Source organism: Capra hircus, chromosome 16 (genome assembly GCF_001704415.2).
Source record: "Capra hircus breed San Clemente chromosome 16, ASM170441v1, whole genome shotgun sequence".
In the NCBI taxonomy this organism is placed as follows: domain Eukaryota; kingdom Metazoa; phylum Chordata; class Mammalia; order Artiodactyla; family Bovidae; genus Capra; species Capra hircus.
The window spans coordinates 27832055-27848624 of record NC_030823.1 but is presented as its reverse complement, the minus strand read 5'-3'; the positions used below and the strand labels follow the sequence as shown (position 1 = coordinate 27848624).

Below are 16570 nucleotides of genomic sequence, written 5' to 3'. Positions count from 1 at the left end.
CCAGTCAGAATGGCTGCGATCCAAAAATCTGCAAGCAATAAATGCTGGAGAGGGTGTGGAGAAAAGGGAGCCCTCCTACACTGTTGGTGGGAATGCAAACTAGTACAGCCACTATGGAGAACAGTGTGGAGATTCCTTTAAACATTGCAACTAGAACTACCTTATGACCCAGCAATCCCACTGCTGGGCATACACACTGAGGAAATCAGAATTGAAAGAGACACATGTACCCCAATGTTCATCGCAGCACTGTTTATAATAGACAGGACATGGAAACAACCTAGATGTCCATCAGCAGATGAATGGATAAGAAAGCTGTGGTACATATACACAATGGAGTATTACTCAGCCGTTAAAAAGAATTCATTTGAATCAGTTCTGATGAGATGGATGAAACTGGAGCCGATTATACAGAGTGAAGTAAGCCAGAAAGAAAAACACCAATACAGTATACTAACACATATATATGGAATTTAGAAAGATGGCAATGACGACCCTGTATGCAACACAGCAAAAAAGACACAGATGTGTATAACGGACTTCTTTTGGACTCAGAGGGAGAGGAAGAGGGTGGGATGATTTGGGAGAATGGCATTGTAACATGTATACTATCATGTAAGAATCGAATCGCCAGTCTGTGTCCGACGCAGGATACAGCAGGCTTGGGGCTGGTGCACAGGGATGACCCAGAGAGAGGTTATGGGGAGGGAGGTGGGAGGGGGGTTCATGTTTGGGAACGCATGTACACCCGTGGTGGATTCATGTCAATGTATGGCAAAACCAATACAGTATTAAAGTAAAAATAAAAATTAAAAAAAAAGAATAAAAAAATAATTATACAAATAAATAATGACTGATCAACTAGATATCTGTATGGAAATGAGCCTTGACCTTTCCCCATGCTATACAAAAAGCTTAATTTAAAATGGACCAAAGGGCTAAATGTAAAAGCTAAAACTATAAAACTTCAGTAAGCAGAGACAGTAAAATATCTCGTGACCTGTAAATAGGGAGAGATTTCTTGGATCTGACAAAAATAAAGGTGATTTTTACATTGAGCTTAAATTTAAAACTTCCTGCCCACTAAAAGCCAACACCAAGAAAACAAATAGGCAAGCCATATACTAGGAAAAAATATTTCCAGATCTTATATCTGAAAAGGGACTACATCTAGAAAACATAAATAACTCAATTATTTAGTGATAGAAATATAAATTATTCAGTTAAAAAAAAACTAGACAAAATACTTGTGTAGAGGCTTCCCAGAGAAAGATATATGAATGGCGAATAAGCACATGAAAAAACACTCAGCATCAGTTAATCATCATGGAAGTGCAAATTATAAGCATAATGAAATACCACTACACACACCAGAATGGCTAAAATCGAAACTCCTGATAATATCAAATGTTGACAAAGGTGTGGATCTACCGTAATTCATTGCTGATAGGATGGTGTACCGCTTCGGAGAAAAGCAGGACAGTTATTTCTAATTAATTAATTAATTAATTTTAATTGGAAGCTAATTACTTTACAATATTGTAGTGGTTTTTTCCATACATTGACATGAATCAGCCATGGGTGTACATGTGACTCCAATCCTGAACCCACCTCCCTCCCCATCCTGTCCCTCTGGGTCATCCCAGTGCACCAGCTCTGAGCATCCTGTCTCATGCATCGAACCTGGACTGGTGATCTATTTTACATATGGTAGACTCTCCCAGAGTCCAAAAGTTCTTTACATCTGCTTCTCTTTTGCTGTCTCATATATAGGGTCATCGTTACTCTTTCTAAATTCCATATATATGCATTAATATATTGTATGGTGTTTTTCTTTCTGACTTACTTCACTCTATATAATAGGTTCCAGTTTTATCTACCTCTTTAGAACTGATTCAAATGCATTCTTTTAAATAGCTAAGTAATATTCCATTGTGTATATGTACCATAGCTTTCTTATCCATTTGTCTGCCGATGGACAGCTAAGTAAAAGCATGACAATTTTTGATAAAATTAAATTTATTCCTGCCCTATGACCCACCGGTTCTGCTGCATTTTATTTAAGTAAGAGAAATGAAAAGTGCTATTCACAGAAGGAAATGTACAAGAATATTCATAGCATCTTTGTTCCAATTTTATAGCCAAAACCCAGATTCACATCATCAACAGGCAAATGGATAAACATTACATGGTATTTTCTTGCAGTGAAATATAAATTGACGATAAAAAGAAACTACTGACGTATAGATTAACTTCAGACAGTATGCTAAACAAAGAAACTGAAAACTAAAAAATGTGTATTATATGGTTCAATTTATGTGAAGTTGTAGAACAGACAAAATTAGTTTATGGTAGAAAAATATCGTCAGAAGAGTGGTCACTTCTGAAGAAAGGATTGCCTGGGAAGGGGGAACTTTCTGGGATAAGAATATTTCATGACTTGATAAGGATGGATGATATCGTTTGTCAAAACTTATAGAATTATATGCTTACATTTTCATTTTACTGTATGTAAATGTTACCCAGAAAGAAAAAGTATATAATCAAGCAAAATTTCACACTCCTTATTGGGAAGAAAATTTTTAGTAAAGAAGGTGTAGTAGACAGAATTTTCCTCAAAAACGACAACAAAAGGAATTTTTAAAGTAACTGATTTGAGATTGTGCAGTAAGTGGGAAGGCAACAGGTAAAAAGTGACTGTAGAGGATTCTTAGATACACAATTACGAACACAAGGGTTATGATAGACACCAAAATGATGGAAAATTTGAATAGTGGAGAAGTTTAGGGGCAATGTCTAGACATCATACTTTAGCCACATTGTATTAGTTTAAGAAGTTGTTCATCAGTTGTCCTTTTTGCTCTGAGTAGTTCTAAAACTCTGTGTAGTCAGAGAAGTCAGGGTTTAAGAAGAGATTTTTTAAATGATTGGCTTGTTAAGAAATTTTAAGAATTGGAACTGTCCTAAAAGTAATGTAGGTTATCTAAGTCTCTTTTTCTTGCATTGTGTATTTGACCCTATAAACAGTCAGAGGAGTAGAGTGGCCATGTAATTTATCACCCAAATAAGCATCTTCTGAGAATAGAGGAAGAGGTGCTGTTAATAACTGAGATAGGGTAACAAGTGTAAATGGACATTGTCTAGTATGATTTATGGATTAATGGGATTTACTCTACCTGATGTTTTTGAAATTTCTTATTGTAAAATATTCTCAAAACCTTAGGATAAAGGAAGTGCTGATAACAACAACAATATTTTTTTCTTACTTTCCTGACCAAGAGTCTGTTTTTTACCCCTGAGTTATCATGTGTAATATACCAACTTACATTACTTCTTTTGCTTCTGTTTTTTAGGTTTGCTTTGTCAACACAAGTAATCTAGCACAGAAATGGCTGTTAATGAGAGGGCTGCCTTAGAGATAAAGAAGTTTTAAATATTTTTAAAAATCTTTGAACCAGTTAAGTAAAACTGGTTAGAATTTAGTCATCACTCGAACTGATAGATACTCCTATAATAGTAGGGGAACCTGATTTCAAACATAGATCTGTGGTAGAGGGACATAAATGACATCCACATAAAAATTATGGAAATGTCTTCTTTTTGTTGATTTATAAAAGCAAACAAAATAAAACAAAAATACCTCAAAGTGTAGAAAGAGAGTTTTCTCTAAAGTTTTATAAATCTCCCCCTAAAGTTTGGTGTATCTAAGTATACAATATATGTCAGAACATAAGATGGTCCTCCGTCCAGAATATATTTGAGTTCTTACAGTATTCATGTTATAAGTATTCTCTCAGTTTATTTTATATAACAAAGTCTGCTTGAAGACTCAGTAATTTCTAATTTCTTTTTGTTTTGGCTGGAGAGAGTATTCTGTATAGTTTTACTTCTTTTAAAGTTGTTGAGACTTGTTTTATGGCCCGTCATTTGGTCTGCCTTGCAGAATGTCCCATGTGTATTTCAAAGGACTGTGTATTTTGCTGTTGGGTTGAGCATTCCATATATTAGGTCGAATTGGTTGCTAGTGTTATTCATATCTTCCATATTCTTACTGATTTTCTGTTTTATTGTTATATCAGTTACTGAGATGAATATTAAAATCTCTAACTTTATTTTGTCACATTTTGCTTCAGGTATTTTGGTGCTTTGTTAAGGTGCATCTTTATTTACATTTGTCATATTTTCCTGATACATTGACTCTCTTGTCATTATGAAGTGTTCCTCTTTGTTTCTGGTATTATCACTTACCTTTGTTTTGTTTACCATCTGAGCCACCAGGAAATGGCACCCCACTCCAGTACTCTTGCCTGGAGAATCCCACGGGTGGAGGAGCCTGGTCAGCTACAGTCCATGGAGTCGCAAAGAGTCAGACACGACTGAGCGACTTCACTTCCGCTTTGTTTTGTTTAGTGGCTAAGTCATGTCTGACTCTGTGTGTGTATGTGTATGTCCGACTGTTTTGCAACTCTGTGGACTGTAGCGCACCCAGCTCTTCTGTCCATAGGATTTTTCAGGCAAGAATAATGGAGTGGGTTGCCATTTTCTTCTCCGGGGGATCTTCCCGACCCAGGGGATCTTCCCCACCCAGGGATCAAACCCACATCTCCAGCATTGCAAACGGATTCTTTACCGCTGAGCCGCCAGGGAAGCTCGTGCCTTATCTTCAGTTTTTATTATATAGCCATCCCAGTATTCTGTTGTTACTGTGGTAAATGTTTTTCCATCCTTTCACTTTTAACCTGTTTGTATCTGTGAATCTGAAGTGTGTCTTATGCATACCCCAGTGTTGATTGCAGCACTGTTTATAATAGCTAGGACATGGAAGCAACTTAGATGTCCATCAGCAGACGAATGGATAAGAAGTTGTGGTACATATACACAATGGAATATTACTCAGCTATTAAAAAGAATCCATTTGAGTCAGTTCTAATGAGGTGGATGAAACTGGTGCCTATTATATAGAGTGAAGTAAGTCAGAAAGAAAAATACTAATACAGTATATTAGCGCATATATATATGGAATTTAGAAAGATGTAAGGACAATTCTATATATGAGACAGCAAAAGAGACAAAGATGTACAGAACAGACTTTTGGACTCTTATGGAGAAGGCGAGGGTGAGATGATTTGAGAGAATAGCACTGAAACATGTATTTACCATATGTGAAATAGATCGATGCATGAAACAGGGCTCTCAAAGCTGGTGCGCTGGGACAACCCAGAGGGATGGGATGGGGAGGGAGGTGGGAGGGGGTGTTCGGGGCAGGGGGGACACATGCATACCCGTGACTGATTCATGTCAATGTATGGCAAAAACCACCACAATATTGTAAAGTAATTAGCCTCCAATTAAAATTAATTAATTAATTTAAAAATTTAAAAACAATAAAATTTAGTGTGTCTCAGACACATGTAGAAACATATAGACAGCATATAGTTGAGTCTTGCTCTCTTGAAGCCAGTCTGTAAACCTCTGCCTTTTTAAAAATTTGAGAAATTTTTATCTAATTATATTTTTTATTGAGGTTTAATTGACATCTAACACTTAGTTTCAGGTGTACAATATAATGATTCAGTATTTGTATATATTATGATTATATAATATATAAAATTATCCATGGGATTTTCCAGGCAAGAGCTCTGGAGTGGATTACCATTTCCTTCTCCAGGGGATCTTCCCCACCCAGGAATCGAACCCGGCTCTCCTGCACTGCAGGCAGATGCATTACCATCTGAGCCATCAGGGAAGCATATATATTATGAAATGATCACCACAATAATTCTAGTTAATAACAATTACCATGCATAGTTTCAAAAAAGTTACAACTTTTTAAAGATTTACTTTTTTAACAACTTTCAGGTTTAAAATTCAGTATTAATTATAGTCACCATGTTGTACGTTTTGTACATGACTTTTTGTATGTTTACAATTTGAAAAAATTTTATGGAAATATAGTTGATTTACAGTGGTTGTTTCAGATGTATAGCAGAGTGATTCAGTTATATGTGTGTGTGTGTGTGTGTGTGTGTGTGGATGTGTCCGTGTGTAGATATATATTCTTTTTTAGATTCTTTTCCTTTATAAGTTATTACCAAATATTGAGTATGGTTCTCTCTGCTATACAGTAGGTCCTTGTTGGTTATCTATTTTATATAGACTTAACTTATTTTATACTCCTTCCCTGGTGGCTCAGACAGTAAAGAATCTGCTTGCAACGCAGGAGACCTGAGTTCGACCCCTGGGTGGGGGAAGATCCCCTGGAGAAGGGAATGGCAACCCACTCCAGTATTCTTGCCTGGGAAATCCAGGTATTTTATAATTGAAAGTTTGTAACTTTTGACCCGGCTCACCCTCTGCTTTTTAATCGGTGATTAGTCTGCTCACAGTTAAAGTAGTAGTTGATATGGTTGGGTTTATGCCTGTCATGCTGTTTGTTTACAGTGTCTCGTATCCTGCATGTTCCTTTATACCTCCTGTGCTGCCTTCCTTTGTGTTAAGTACTGTTTAGTATACCAGTTTTACTTAGTATAGTTACAAATCCTATAGTTAGGATTTGTGTATTAGTGTACAAATTTAGTATACAATTTTAATTTCTCTTGTTATTTTTAGATGTTTTTTAAGATTGTGTGTGTGTGTGTGTGTGTCTGTGGGAAATACAATATGAAGGTGTTTTTTTCCAGTATAAACTTTGAACATATCACAATCTAATTAATACTGAATTCATTCTGATAAAATATTGCAAATTTATTCCGATATAGCTCCATTTTCTCCCACTTTCTTATTACTGTCATCACCAAATGCATTAGATTATGTCTGTGATCATCTGAGAATATAGTATTACAATTATTGCTTTAAATAATCTTAGCTTTTTAAAAATGAAATGAAGAATATAGAAAAAGTGTTGTATTTTGTATACGCTGTTTTTTATATGCACCCACATATTTACCATTTCTGGTGTTTTTCTTTTCTTGCTGTGAATTTTAGTTACTGTCTGGTATTGTTTCCTTTTATTACAAAGGATGTGTTTTAGTATTTCTTCCTATCTTGTCTAGTAGCAGCAGATTCTGTTTATCTGAAAATGTTTCCATTTCTCTTGCATTTGTGAAAAATAGTTTCACAGGATATAGAATTCTTGACTGACAGTTTTTTCTTGTTAGCACCCTGAATATGTCACCCTGTTGCCTTCTGACTTTGATCGTTTCTAATGAGAAGTAAGAAATGTACCTGTTCATTGTGCTGCTATTTTCCTACATGTGATGAGTCATTTTTCTCTTGAAGCTTTCAGTATTCTTTCTTTGTCTATGGATTTTGGAAATCTCACTATGTTGTGTCTAGATTTGATGCTCTTTATTCTATTTGAGATTTATTGAGTTTCATTGATTAGTAGGATTTAATTTTAAAATGAAATATGGGAGATTTTTGGCCATAGTGTTTTTCTGCTGCTTTCTCTCCTTCCCTTTCCATTACAAATACACTGGTGCACTTGATATCTTTCTCTAGCTCTCTGAGGCTGTGTTCATTTTTCTTTAGTCTTTCGTTATCTGTGTTCTTCTGATTGGATAATCTCTATCTTGATCTCTCTTTAATAGAGCAGAATCCAAACTTATTACCATATATTATCTAAAATGTTCCCTGATGCTTTTTTTGGTATCTTCTTTTTAACTGTAGAGTTTCTGTTTGATTCTTTTGTTCAGTTTCTGTGAGATTCCTATTGAGTCATTGTCTTTAATTCTCTGAACATATTTATGAAACCTACTTTTGAAGACTCTGCTAATATATTATCTCTTCCAGTTTCTTCCTACTATACTTTTATTCTGGGTAAGAATCACTCTTTTTTACTTTATTACATGTCTAGTAACTTTTGGTTGAAAACTAGATGTTTTAGATAATGTATTATAGCAATCTGTTTTCTTTCTTTCTTTCTTTCTTTTTTTTTTTTTTTTTTTTTTTTGAGAATTGTTGTGTTTCCTTTAGTAACTTGCCCTGGAAGCTCAGATGGTAGAGGAATCTGCCTGTAATGCAGGAGATTCCAGGTTCAGTCCCTGGATCGGGAAGATCCCCTGGAGAAGGGATGGCAACCCACTCCAGTATTGTTACCTGGAGAATTCCATGGACACACATGGAGTCACAAAGAGTCAGACATGAATGAGCAACTGACACTTTCACTGTGCAACCACCAATATCTCTGCTCAGTTTTTGTTTGCTCTTTTATTTATTTTTAATAAATAAACTCAGGCAGACTTAGTGGTCAGCCAGTGACTTAGGCAGAGGTTGTACTCAAACATCTTAATCCAGATAGGCCTTAGACTAATCTGTGTGTGGAGTTGGGTAACACAAACAAAGTTGATGTCAGTTTCCAGGTCATCCTTTAGTTTTTGCTCTTTACCAGACTCTTGGGTCTTTCCCACCAAATCACAGTTTTCCATTTAGGCAAAAATTTACGGAGAGTTTATTTCAGTCTTTTTATGGCTCTCTATTTTACAGGATCTCCCTGTTAAACTCCTGCCTATTCTGCCACTCACCTCAGACAGGACTGCATCTTAGGCTTCCAGAGTTGTAGGGTTTTCTTATTCTTTCCTCATTGAGTTCACCATGCTTAGCTAACACAGTCACAGGTTTTTACTCACTGGTCCACAACCAGTCTGCCCCTCTGGCAACAAATAGCACTGTTTCCATGACCAACCATAAACTAGAAAAACTCATTTCACCAATCAGGCTGTTGGTGATGGTGGAGTGTGAATAGCCGTTTGCAAAAGGGCCACTGAGTTCACCAATCCTTACCTGAAGTTCTAGCAATTTTCCAATAGTGCTCATTTCTTAATTGTTTTCTGCATTTAGTCCATTTCCAGTACCTTGAAATGGTAGTCTTTGACAATCTTTTACAGGTTTATACAAGTCTTTTTGCAGAGAAGAATCACCAACCTCTTCATACTGCCATAACTAGAAATTCTAATTCTCTGTTTGTTTATTCAACTTTATTGCTCCTATCTTTTATATACCTGTTTAATTTTCCCTTAATTCTTTTCAGTCTTCTGCACGTGAGTTTTTAATCAGTTGATCATCTCAAGCAGTTTTGCAGTGAACATTTGTGTTCTATTAAAATAATATAATTTTTTCTGTGTATAAAAATAGAGAATCTCCATGGACAGAGGAGCCTGGCAGGCTATTCAGCCCAAGAGTTGGATACAACTAAGCAACTAAGCACAACACACAGCAAAATGTGTCATTTTGCCTAGTTTAACACCTTAAACATTCTTATTTTTTCACCCATGCTGGTTGTTTCCTTGGATTTTCCTGATGTTACTTCAGACTGAATTTAAATAATAGTGGCACAAGAATTCATCTATGTGAGGGATCCCCAAGACCACACCCAGGTTTGGTTTGGCGACTCACTAGAAAGACTCAAGTGTGTGTACAAATGTGACCAGTCACTCAGTTGTACCCGACTCTTTGCAACCCATGGACTGTAGCCCACCAGGCTCCTCTGTCCATGGGATTTTCCAGGCAAGAGTACTGAGTTGGGTTGCCCTTTCTTCCTCCAGGGCATCTTCCTATCCCAGATATCAAACCTGCATCTCCTGCATTGGCAGGTGGATTCTTTACCACTGAGCCACCTGGGAAGCCCCAGAAAAACTCAAGAGTACTTGGCAAATAGTTGTATTCATGGCCATGGCTTATCACAGAAAAAGATACGAAGCAAAATAAGCAAAGGGGAAAGTCAGTTCAGTTCATTCGCTCAGTTGTGTCCGACTCTTTGCGACCCCATGGACTGCAGCACACCAGGCCTCCCTGTCCATCACCAACTCCCGGAGTTTACTCAAACCCATGTCCATTGAGTTGGTGATGCCATCCAACTATCTCATCCTCTGTCGTCCCCTTCTCCTGCCTTCAATCTTTCCCAGCATCAGGGTCTTTTCAAATGAGTCAGTTCTTCACATCAGGTGGCCAAAGTATTGGAGTTTCAGCTTCATCATCGGTCCTTCCAGTGAATATTCAGGATTGATTTCCTCTAGGATGGACTGGTTGGATCTCCTTGCAGTCCAAGGGACTCTCAAGAGTCTTCTCCAACACCACAGTTCAAAAGCATCAATTCTTTGGCGCTCAGCCTTCTTTATCGTCCAACTCTCACATCCATACATGACTACTGGAAAAACCATAGCTTTGACTAGACAGACCTTTGTTGTCAAAGTAATGTCTCTGCTTTTTAATATGCTGTCTAGGTTGGTTATAACTTTTCTTCCAAAGAGCAAGTGTCTTTTAATGGTGGCTGCAGTCACCATCTGCAGTGATTTTGGAGCTGCCAAAAATAAAGTCTGTCACTGTTTCTCCTGTTTCCCTATTTGTCATGAAGTGATGGGACCGGATGCCATGATCTTCGTTTTCTGAATGTTGAGCTTTAAGCAAACCTTTTCACTCTCCTCTTTCACTCTCATCAAGAGGCTCTTTAGTTCCTCTTCACTTTCTGCCATAAGGGTGGTGTCATCTGCATATCTGAGGTTATTGATATTTCTTGATTCCAGCTTGTGCTTCATCCAGCCAGGCGTTTCTCATGATGTACTCTGCATATAAGTTAAATAAGCAGAGTGACAATATACAGCCTTGACATACTCCTTTCCCTATTTGGAACCAGTCTGTTGTTCCATGTCCAGTTCTAACTATTGCTTCCTGACCTGCATACAGGTTTCTCAAGAGGCAGGTCAGGTGGTCTGGTATTCCCATCTCTTTAAGAACTTTCCAGAGTTTATGGTGGTCCATACAGTCAAAGGCTTTGGTATAGTCAGTAAAGAAGAAGGTGTTTTTCTGGAACTCTCTTGCTTTTTCGATGATCCAAGGGAAAAGTACATGGGGCCAAAGTCTAAAGGAAAACAAGTGCAAGCTTCCAAGAGTCCCCTCCCTATGGTGTCACACAGGACTTGGAGAATTCCTTCAGCAGCAAGTTGTAATCGCATTTATGAAATGTTGTCTACCAGGGAAACTCATTACTCAAGGTTTTTATAGGGGTCTGGTTATGTAGGCACCTTTTGCCTGGCATATACAAGAATTGGAAAGCTGGTAACCACATTGTTTGCACAAACAATCTGGGCACAGTTAACCACCTTTCTTAGTATGGCAGCAGGTGGGAACACTCTCCCACTGTTCAGGCTCCCAGAAGTCAACCTTGTAGGCGACCCTTTCTAAGGATACCATTCTGAAGACTAGTAAATCTTTTCTGCTTAGCAACCTTGTCTTTTTTTCATTGGGATTATTCCTAGTGCTTCATTCATGAGCATAAAGACCAAGTTTCTTTTGTTGACTTTTTTAAAAAGTATTTTCCTTCTAGTTTGGTAGATATATGGTTTCATTCATTTATCAAATTAAGGATCACCATTCATAGTTTTGTTTTGTTTCAAAAGTTTTAAAATTGTTCTTCTAAACCTAAAATAAAGTATTAATACATAACTTTCTTGGAAACTTTATTAGACAGCAGTACTGTACTTTCTCCACTTTGAGGTACATGCTTGGAGCAGTTCTGTACGTGGGAGTTTTTTGTGTCCTAAGTACCATAATGCCTTTTTGTTTCTTTTTTCAGCTCGATTACGTGGTGTTCATGATGGTCTCTTCACTGGACAAATAGATGCTGTGGATACTCTTAATGCTACTTATAGAGTAACATTTGATAGGGCAGGGCTTGGAACTCATACTATCCCTGACTATGAAGTTCTTGTGAGTATTTATTTCCCAACACATATTTGGTTTATGCCTATAAAATATGTTTTGTAGAGTTTTCTTAGGGGCTGTATTTATGATAGAATGAAGATTTCAAGTCTCAAAGGAAGAGATCTTTAGGGGTTCCTAGCCCTGCCTCCTGAACTCCTGGAGCAGAACTCTAATTTTCTTCTACATTTTCCAGAATCTAGCGTCCCTCTGCCTTCCTTACACCAAGTTATAGTGTGACGCAACTGATCAGTCTTGACTAAATAGCTGCGCAACACTTGCGCCTGGGGAATAGCTACACAACACTTGGTTTCAGCTGTTTTTATAAAACAACTGAAACAAGTTGTTCCAGTTTATGTAAACAAGTTGTTTTGTAAAACAACTTTGAAAGTTGAAGTAACATCTTGTACTTTGAAATATATATATTTTTATATGTTCCTGTTTTATCCTTAGAATATATAAGGTGGATGTTAATAACCTCCACTTTTCGTAAGGTGAAACTGGAGACATAAGTACATTAGGTAATTTATTCAAGGCTTTCAAGATGGATTCTTGCCAGGTTGAGTCTTAAATCCAGATCTTTTGAACTTCTGATATAGTCCATTAAGCTATTGAACCATTATTTCATGATCATGCTTAATTTAGCAAGGTAATGGAGATTATATACTTTCCTAATAAGTTAAAATATAAAGAGTAAATATAACTGATAGTTTTTTTAATGAGTAAAAATTTTTTGAAAAAAAATTGTTTACCTCTAAGTATAATGGAAATTTAACTGTTTACATTAATTCCCCTGCCTCTTCATTCCTTTGTTATAAACTTGATTTTTAAGGATTCTGAACTTAAAAATCAAAATTTCTTTATCTCCTTAGTATAAAAATAGACTGTTTTTCTGCTTCGTACTTTTAAAAAAAACTGTGACTCTGCTTATTGTAAGAGTTTCCTTATCAAACATACTTTAGAGAGGAGTAAGAAAGACCGAAGAAGGCAATGGCACCCCACTCCAGTACTCTTGCCTGGAAAATCCTATGGATGGAGGAGCCTGGTAGGCTGCAGTCCATGGGGTCGCTAAGTCGGGCATGACTGAGTGACTTCACTTTCACTTTTCACTTTCATGCATTGGAGAAGGAAATGGCAACCCACTCCAGTATTCTTGCCTAGAGAATCTTAGGGACAGAGGAGCCTGGTGGGCTGCTGTCTATGGGATCGCACAGAGTTGGATACGACTCAAGTGACTTAGCAGCAGCAGGAGAGAAAGACAGTTTGGGCTAAATATAGAGCAAGGTATATCAATCTTTATTTTTTTCATTAAAGGATGAAATCTTTAAACCTCCATTTCAAAAGAGAAAAATTACTCTTCTGTTGCATTAATGTAATTTCCTTTATGAGATCACCAAAACATCTCTCCCTTTAGAGATAAGAATTGCCTTTAATTACAGTGGGTAATATTCAAATAGTCTTTAACACAGAGACAGCCAAGGGTGGCCATAGACCACTTTTCTCTTTCATAGACCACTTTCTTCTTTTTGTGGGTTCAACATCTTAGGAGCCAAGTAGTATTCATACTCTTGATTTAAGTTCTAGCCCTTTGATCTTTGTAGTTAATATATTTTATGATAAATCATAATAAACTAGTGTACATTTAATGCTAAAATAGAATTTTTATAAAGCTAGAATGATTGGTAAAGTTCTTCAAGTTTTGGGGCCTGTTCTCTTTTCCCAAAGAGTAATGAGCCTCATGAGACGATGCCAATTGCTGCCTTTGGACAAAAACAGCGGCCTTCTCGATTTTTTATGACTCCACCACGGTTACATTATACTCCTCCTCTCCAGTCACCGATTACAGTAAGTAATATTTTTTAAATATCACCAGTAATTTAAATGATTATTATGAATGTAAACTATGTCCTTACGAAATACACATTGATTGATTGTAGTAACTTTAGGTGGTGCCTGAATTATTTGGAGTTGTCAGATGTTAAATAAAAAGCTAATAAAGTAAATAAAGTAGTTGCTTCAGCTTGGAAATATTTTCCTTTTTATAGGATTTCTAATAGAATATTAATTATAATAGAATTTTCTCTTTATTCAAAATTTTATGATAGTTCCTACTGTGTAGCACAAAGAACTATATTCAATATCCTGTGATAAACCATAATGAAATAGAACATTTTTAAAATGTAACATATATGTAGAAAGGAATCACTTTGCTGTACAATAGAAGTTAGCACAACATTGTAAATCAACTATACTTCAATAAAATAAAGTTTTTAAAAATTAAAATGCTTCCTTTTGAAAGATCAGTAGTTAAATGGTTCCCTTTTATTCCCATAGGATAATGATCCCTTATTAGGACAGTCACCTTGGAGAAGTAAAATTTCTGGCTCTGACACTGAAACGTTAGGTGGTTTTCCAGTAGAGTTCCTTATCCAAGTGGTAAGAATTGCTCTAAATATTTTGCTCATTTGTTAAAAAAAAATTCAATATCTTTTGTGTTATTAAGGTTGAAAATTTTCCTAGGACCAAATATTTTTACACTTTTTAAAATCGTTGTGTTTTAAGAGCTCTGTTATTTCCAACAAAGCTTGAAATTAAGTTATAACAGCCAAAAAAGACTTAGAGGTCTATTTTTGTTGGGCTTTTCTTGGGTTTGGTTCTTATTATTTTGCTATGTTAAGGACTCTAGCATAAGTGTTCTAGCATACACTCTATGAAATTGAATGGTTAGCTGTTAATAAATTGTATAAATATAAAGGTTTTTATTTAGTAACCTCAGTAATGCTGCCATTATCAGTCACCTCAAAACTTACGGTGTGTTGGCCAGCTCTCTGGTTAGGAGGAACTTTAGTTTTTTTCTGAGACTACAAATAGCTATTCATTTGCTAAGTACTTAATGATTAGACACAAAGAAATCTGAAGCTAAAGCGAAACAAATAGCAATTATTATATACAACAGTTTTCCTGAATAGCCTAACTCTTAATATAATGAGCTGTTTGTTTTGAAAATTAGGTTGAATAAATTATTTAGTTTGACTCATAGTCTAATGATGTTTGATTTGTTTGTTTTCCTCTCCTCTTTCTTTTTTGAAAATAAAGCTGTTTGGCTTGGGATAGATAAAGTCTTTATAAATAAAAATGTTTATAACATAAGCCATTAAAATATTCAGTGTTACCTTTTACAATTAATGTCATTTTGAGGAAAAGTCTTGTCATTTGTATGGCATTTCTTATTCCTTAGTTATATGTTGTTAATTATCCTTGGACTACAGAATTACACCTTTTAACTTTCAAAGGTAGATTTTTTATATGAAAATTTTAAATATGAAAAGAGCCAAGGCTTATCGTTTCACAACCAGGACACTTGTTTTTTAAAGACATTCTTTCTTTTATTAAATACTGGGAGTAAAAACAAAGCTGATATGTCATATTCGGGCAAGGGATAGAGGGAGATGGGGAGGGAGGGTGAAGAGGCAGAGGAGTGGGGAGCAAGAGGTCCACCAGCAGAGGGAGTCAGAAGCCAAATACTAATACACTACTTCTAAAGGATTGATATTTTTATTGCTGCTTAGATGTTTTGATTGCAGTGCTTAATTTTAACTTCAAAATCTATGTGTAATGCCTAGATGAAACACTGCTTTCATTATTTTAAGCTTTCTAGCAGGTAAAAACAAAAGCCCGTTTATGTACTTGTCTTTTGTAATATCTAAAGTTTTATGAAACTCAGGTTTGCTTTTGTCAAGCTGTAAGATATGTTTTTGTCTTTGTCTGTTACTATTTTTTCTTATGACAAAATAAACATCATTTTTTGCTAGTTTCATAATTCATAGTTCGCAATCATTTTTTTTTCTTGGGGTTAGGGATTTTGAGGAATCTAAAAAGACTGACCAACCCTCTCTAAGAGAGGACTCAGTTTTGAAAAGAATGAGAAGGAAACAGCATGATTTTCTATCAGAAACTAACAAGAAACACAAAACTGAAAGAGAAACTAAAAATGGGAGAAAGATGTTGCCTTCATCCATTTTTTACTGTTCCTTACTCAGTAGAATCACACAGTTTTCCATAAAACCCAACAACTAAAGACAGGATACCAGTCCAGAGCTCTGGACCTAAACTAATAAGGGTCAGTGTGAGCAAGTATATGACATATCTTACCAGGCCCTCCCTCTACCTGTATCAACTTAGGTCAGTTTTTTTATTTTTATTTTTTTAATTATCAAAAATTTAGTACATATGAAAGCAGGCAGTTGTATAATGTATCTCTCTGAACCCATTTTCTAGCTATAGCAGTTATCAAAAACTCCTGGCCATTTCTATTTCATATATACTCCTACCCTTTTTCTTTCTTTTGAGACATTAAACATCATATCATTTATCTGTAAATATTTTGTTTATGTATCTTTAAGTGGTAAGGGCCCTTTTTTTTTTAAAGATACATAACTGTAATATTATTATTACATCTAAAAAGTTAATAAAAACATGTCTTAATATCATCACATATCCAGTCAGCATTCCAGTTGTCTAGTTGGCTCTTAAATATTGGCTCTTCTTTTCTCCCGTTAACCTCTTTGTTGAATAAACTGTATTATTTGTCCATGGAGTCTCCCACTGTCTGGATTTTGCTGACTGAGTCTTTGTAATAATATCCAGTATACTCTTCTGTCTTTGTACTTCATGTAAATTGCTCATTGAATATAAAGGTTTGATTTGATTTGGGTTTTTTATTTGATTGGTATAGTTGTTTTTATATGACTACTTCTATGCATACTTTTGTATTCTGATAGGATGTGTAGTAGTAGTGCTCCGCCATGTGCAACTCTTTGCGACTGTGGGCTATAGTCCACCAGGCTCCTCTGTCCATGGGATTTTCCAGGCAGGA

The 16570-nt window shown here is 35.9% G+C and overlaps 1 protein-coding gene across 2 annotated transcripts in view; it reads left to right on the top strand.

Moving 5' to 3' along the window:
- LIN9 (lin-9 DREAM MuvB core complex component) overlaps positions 1–16570 on the top strand; it is an 88909-nt gene that overhangs the window by 40366 nt on the left and 31973 nt on the right. For both annotated transcript variants that reach the window (XM_005690531.2, XM_018060226.1), the window contains exons 8-10: positions 11570–11703; positions 13420–13539; positions 14029–14130. In XM_005690531.2, coding sequence (XP_005690588.1) covers positions 11570–11703; positions 13420–13539; positions 14029–14130 — 356 coding nt within the window. The remainder of the gene's footprint in view (positions 1–11569; positions 11704–13419; positions 13540–14028; positions 14131–16570) is intronic.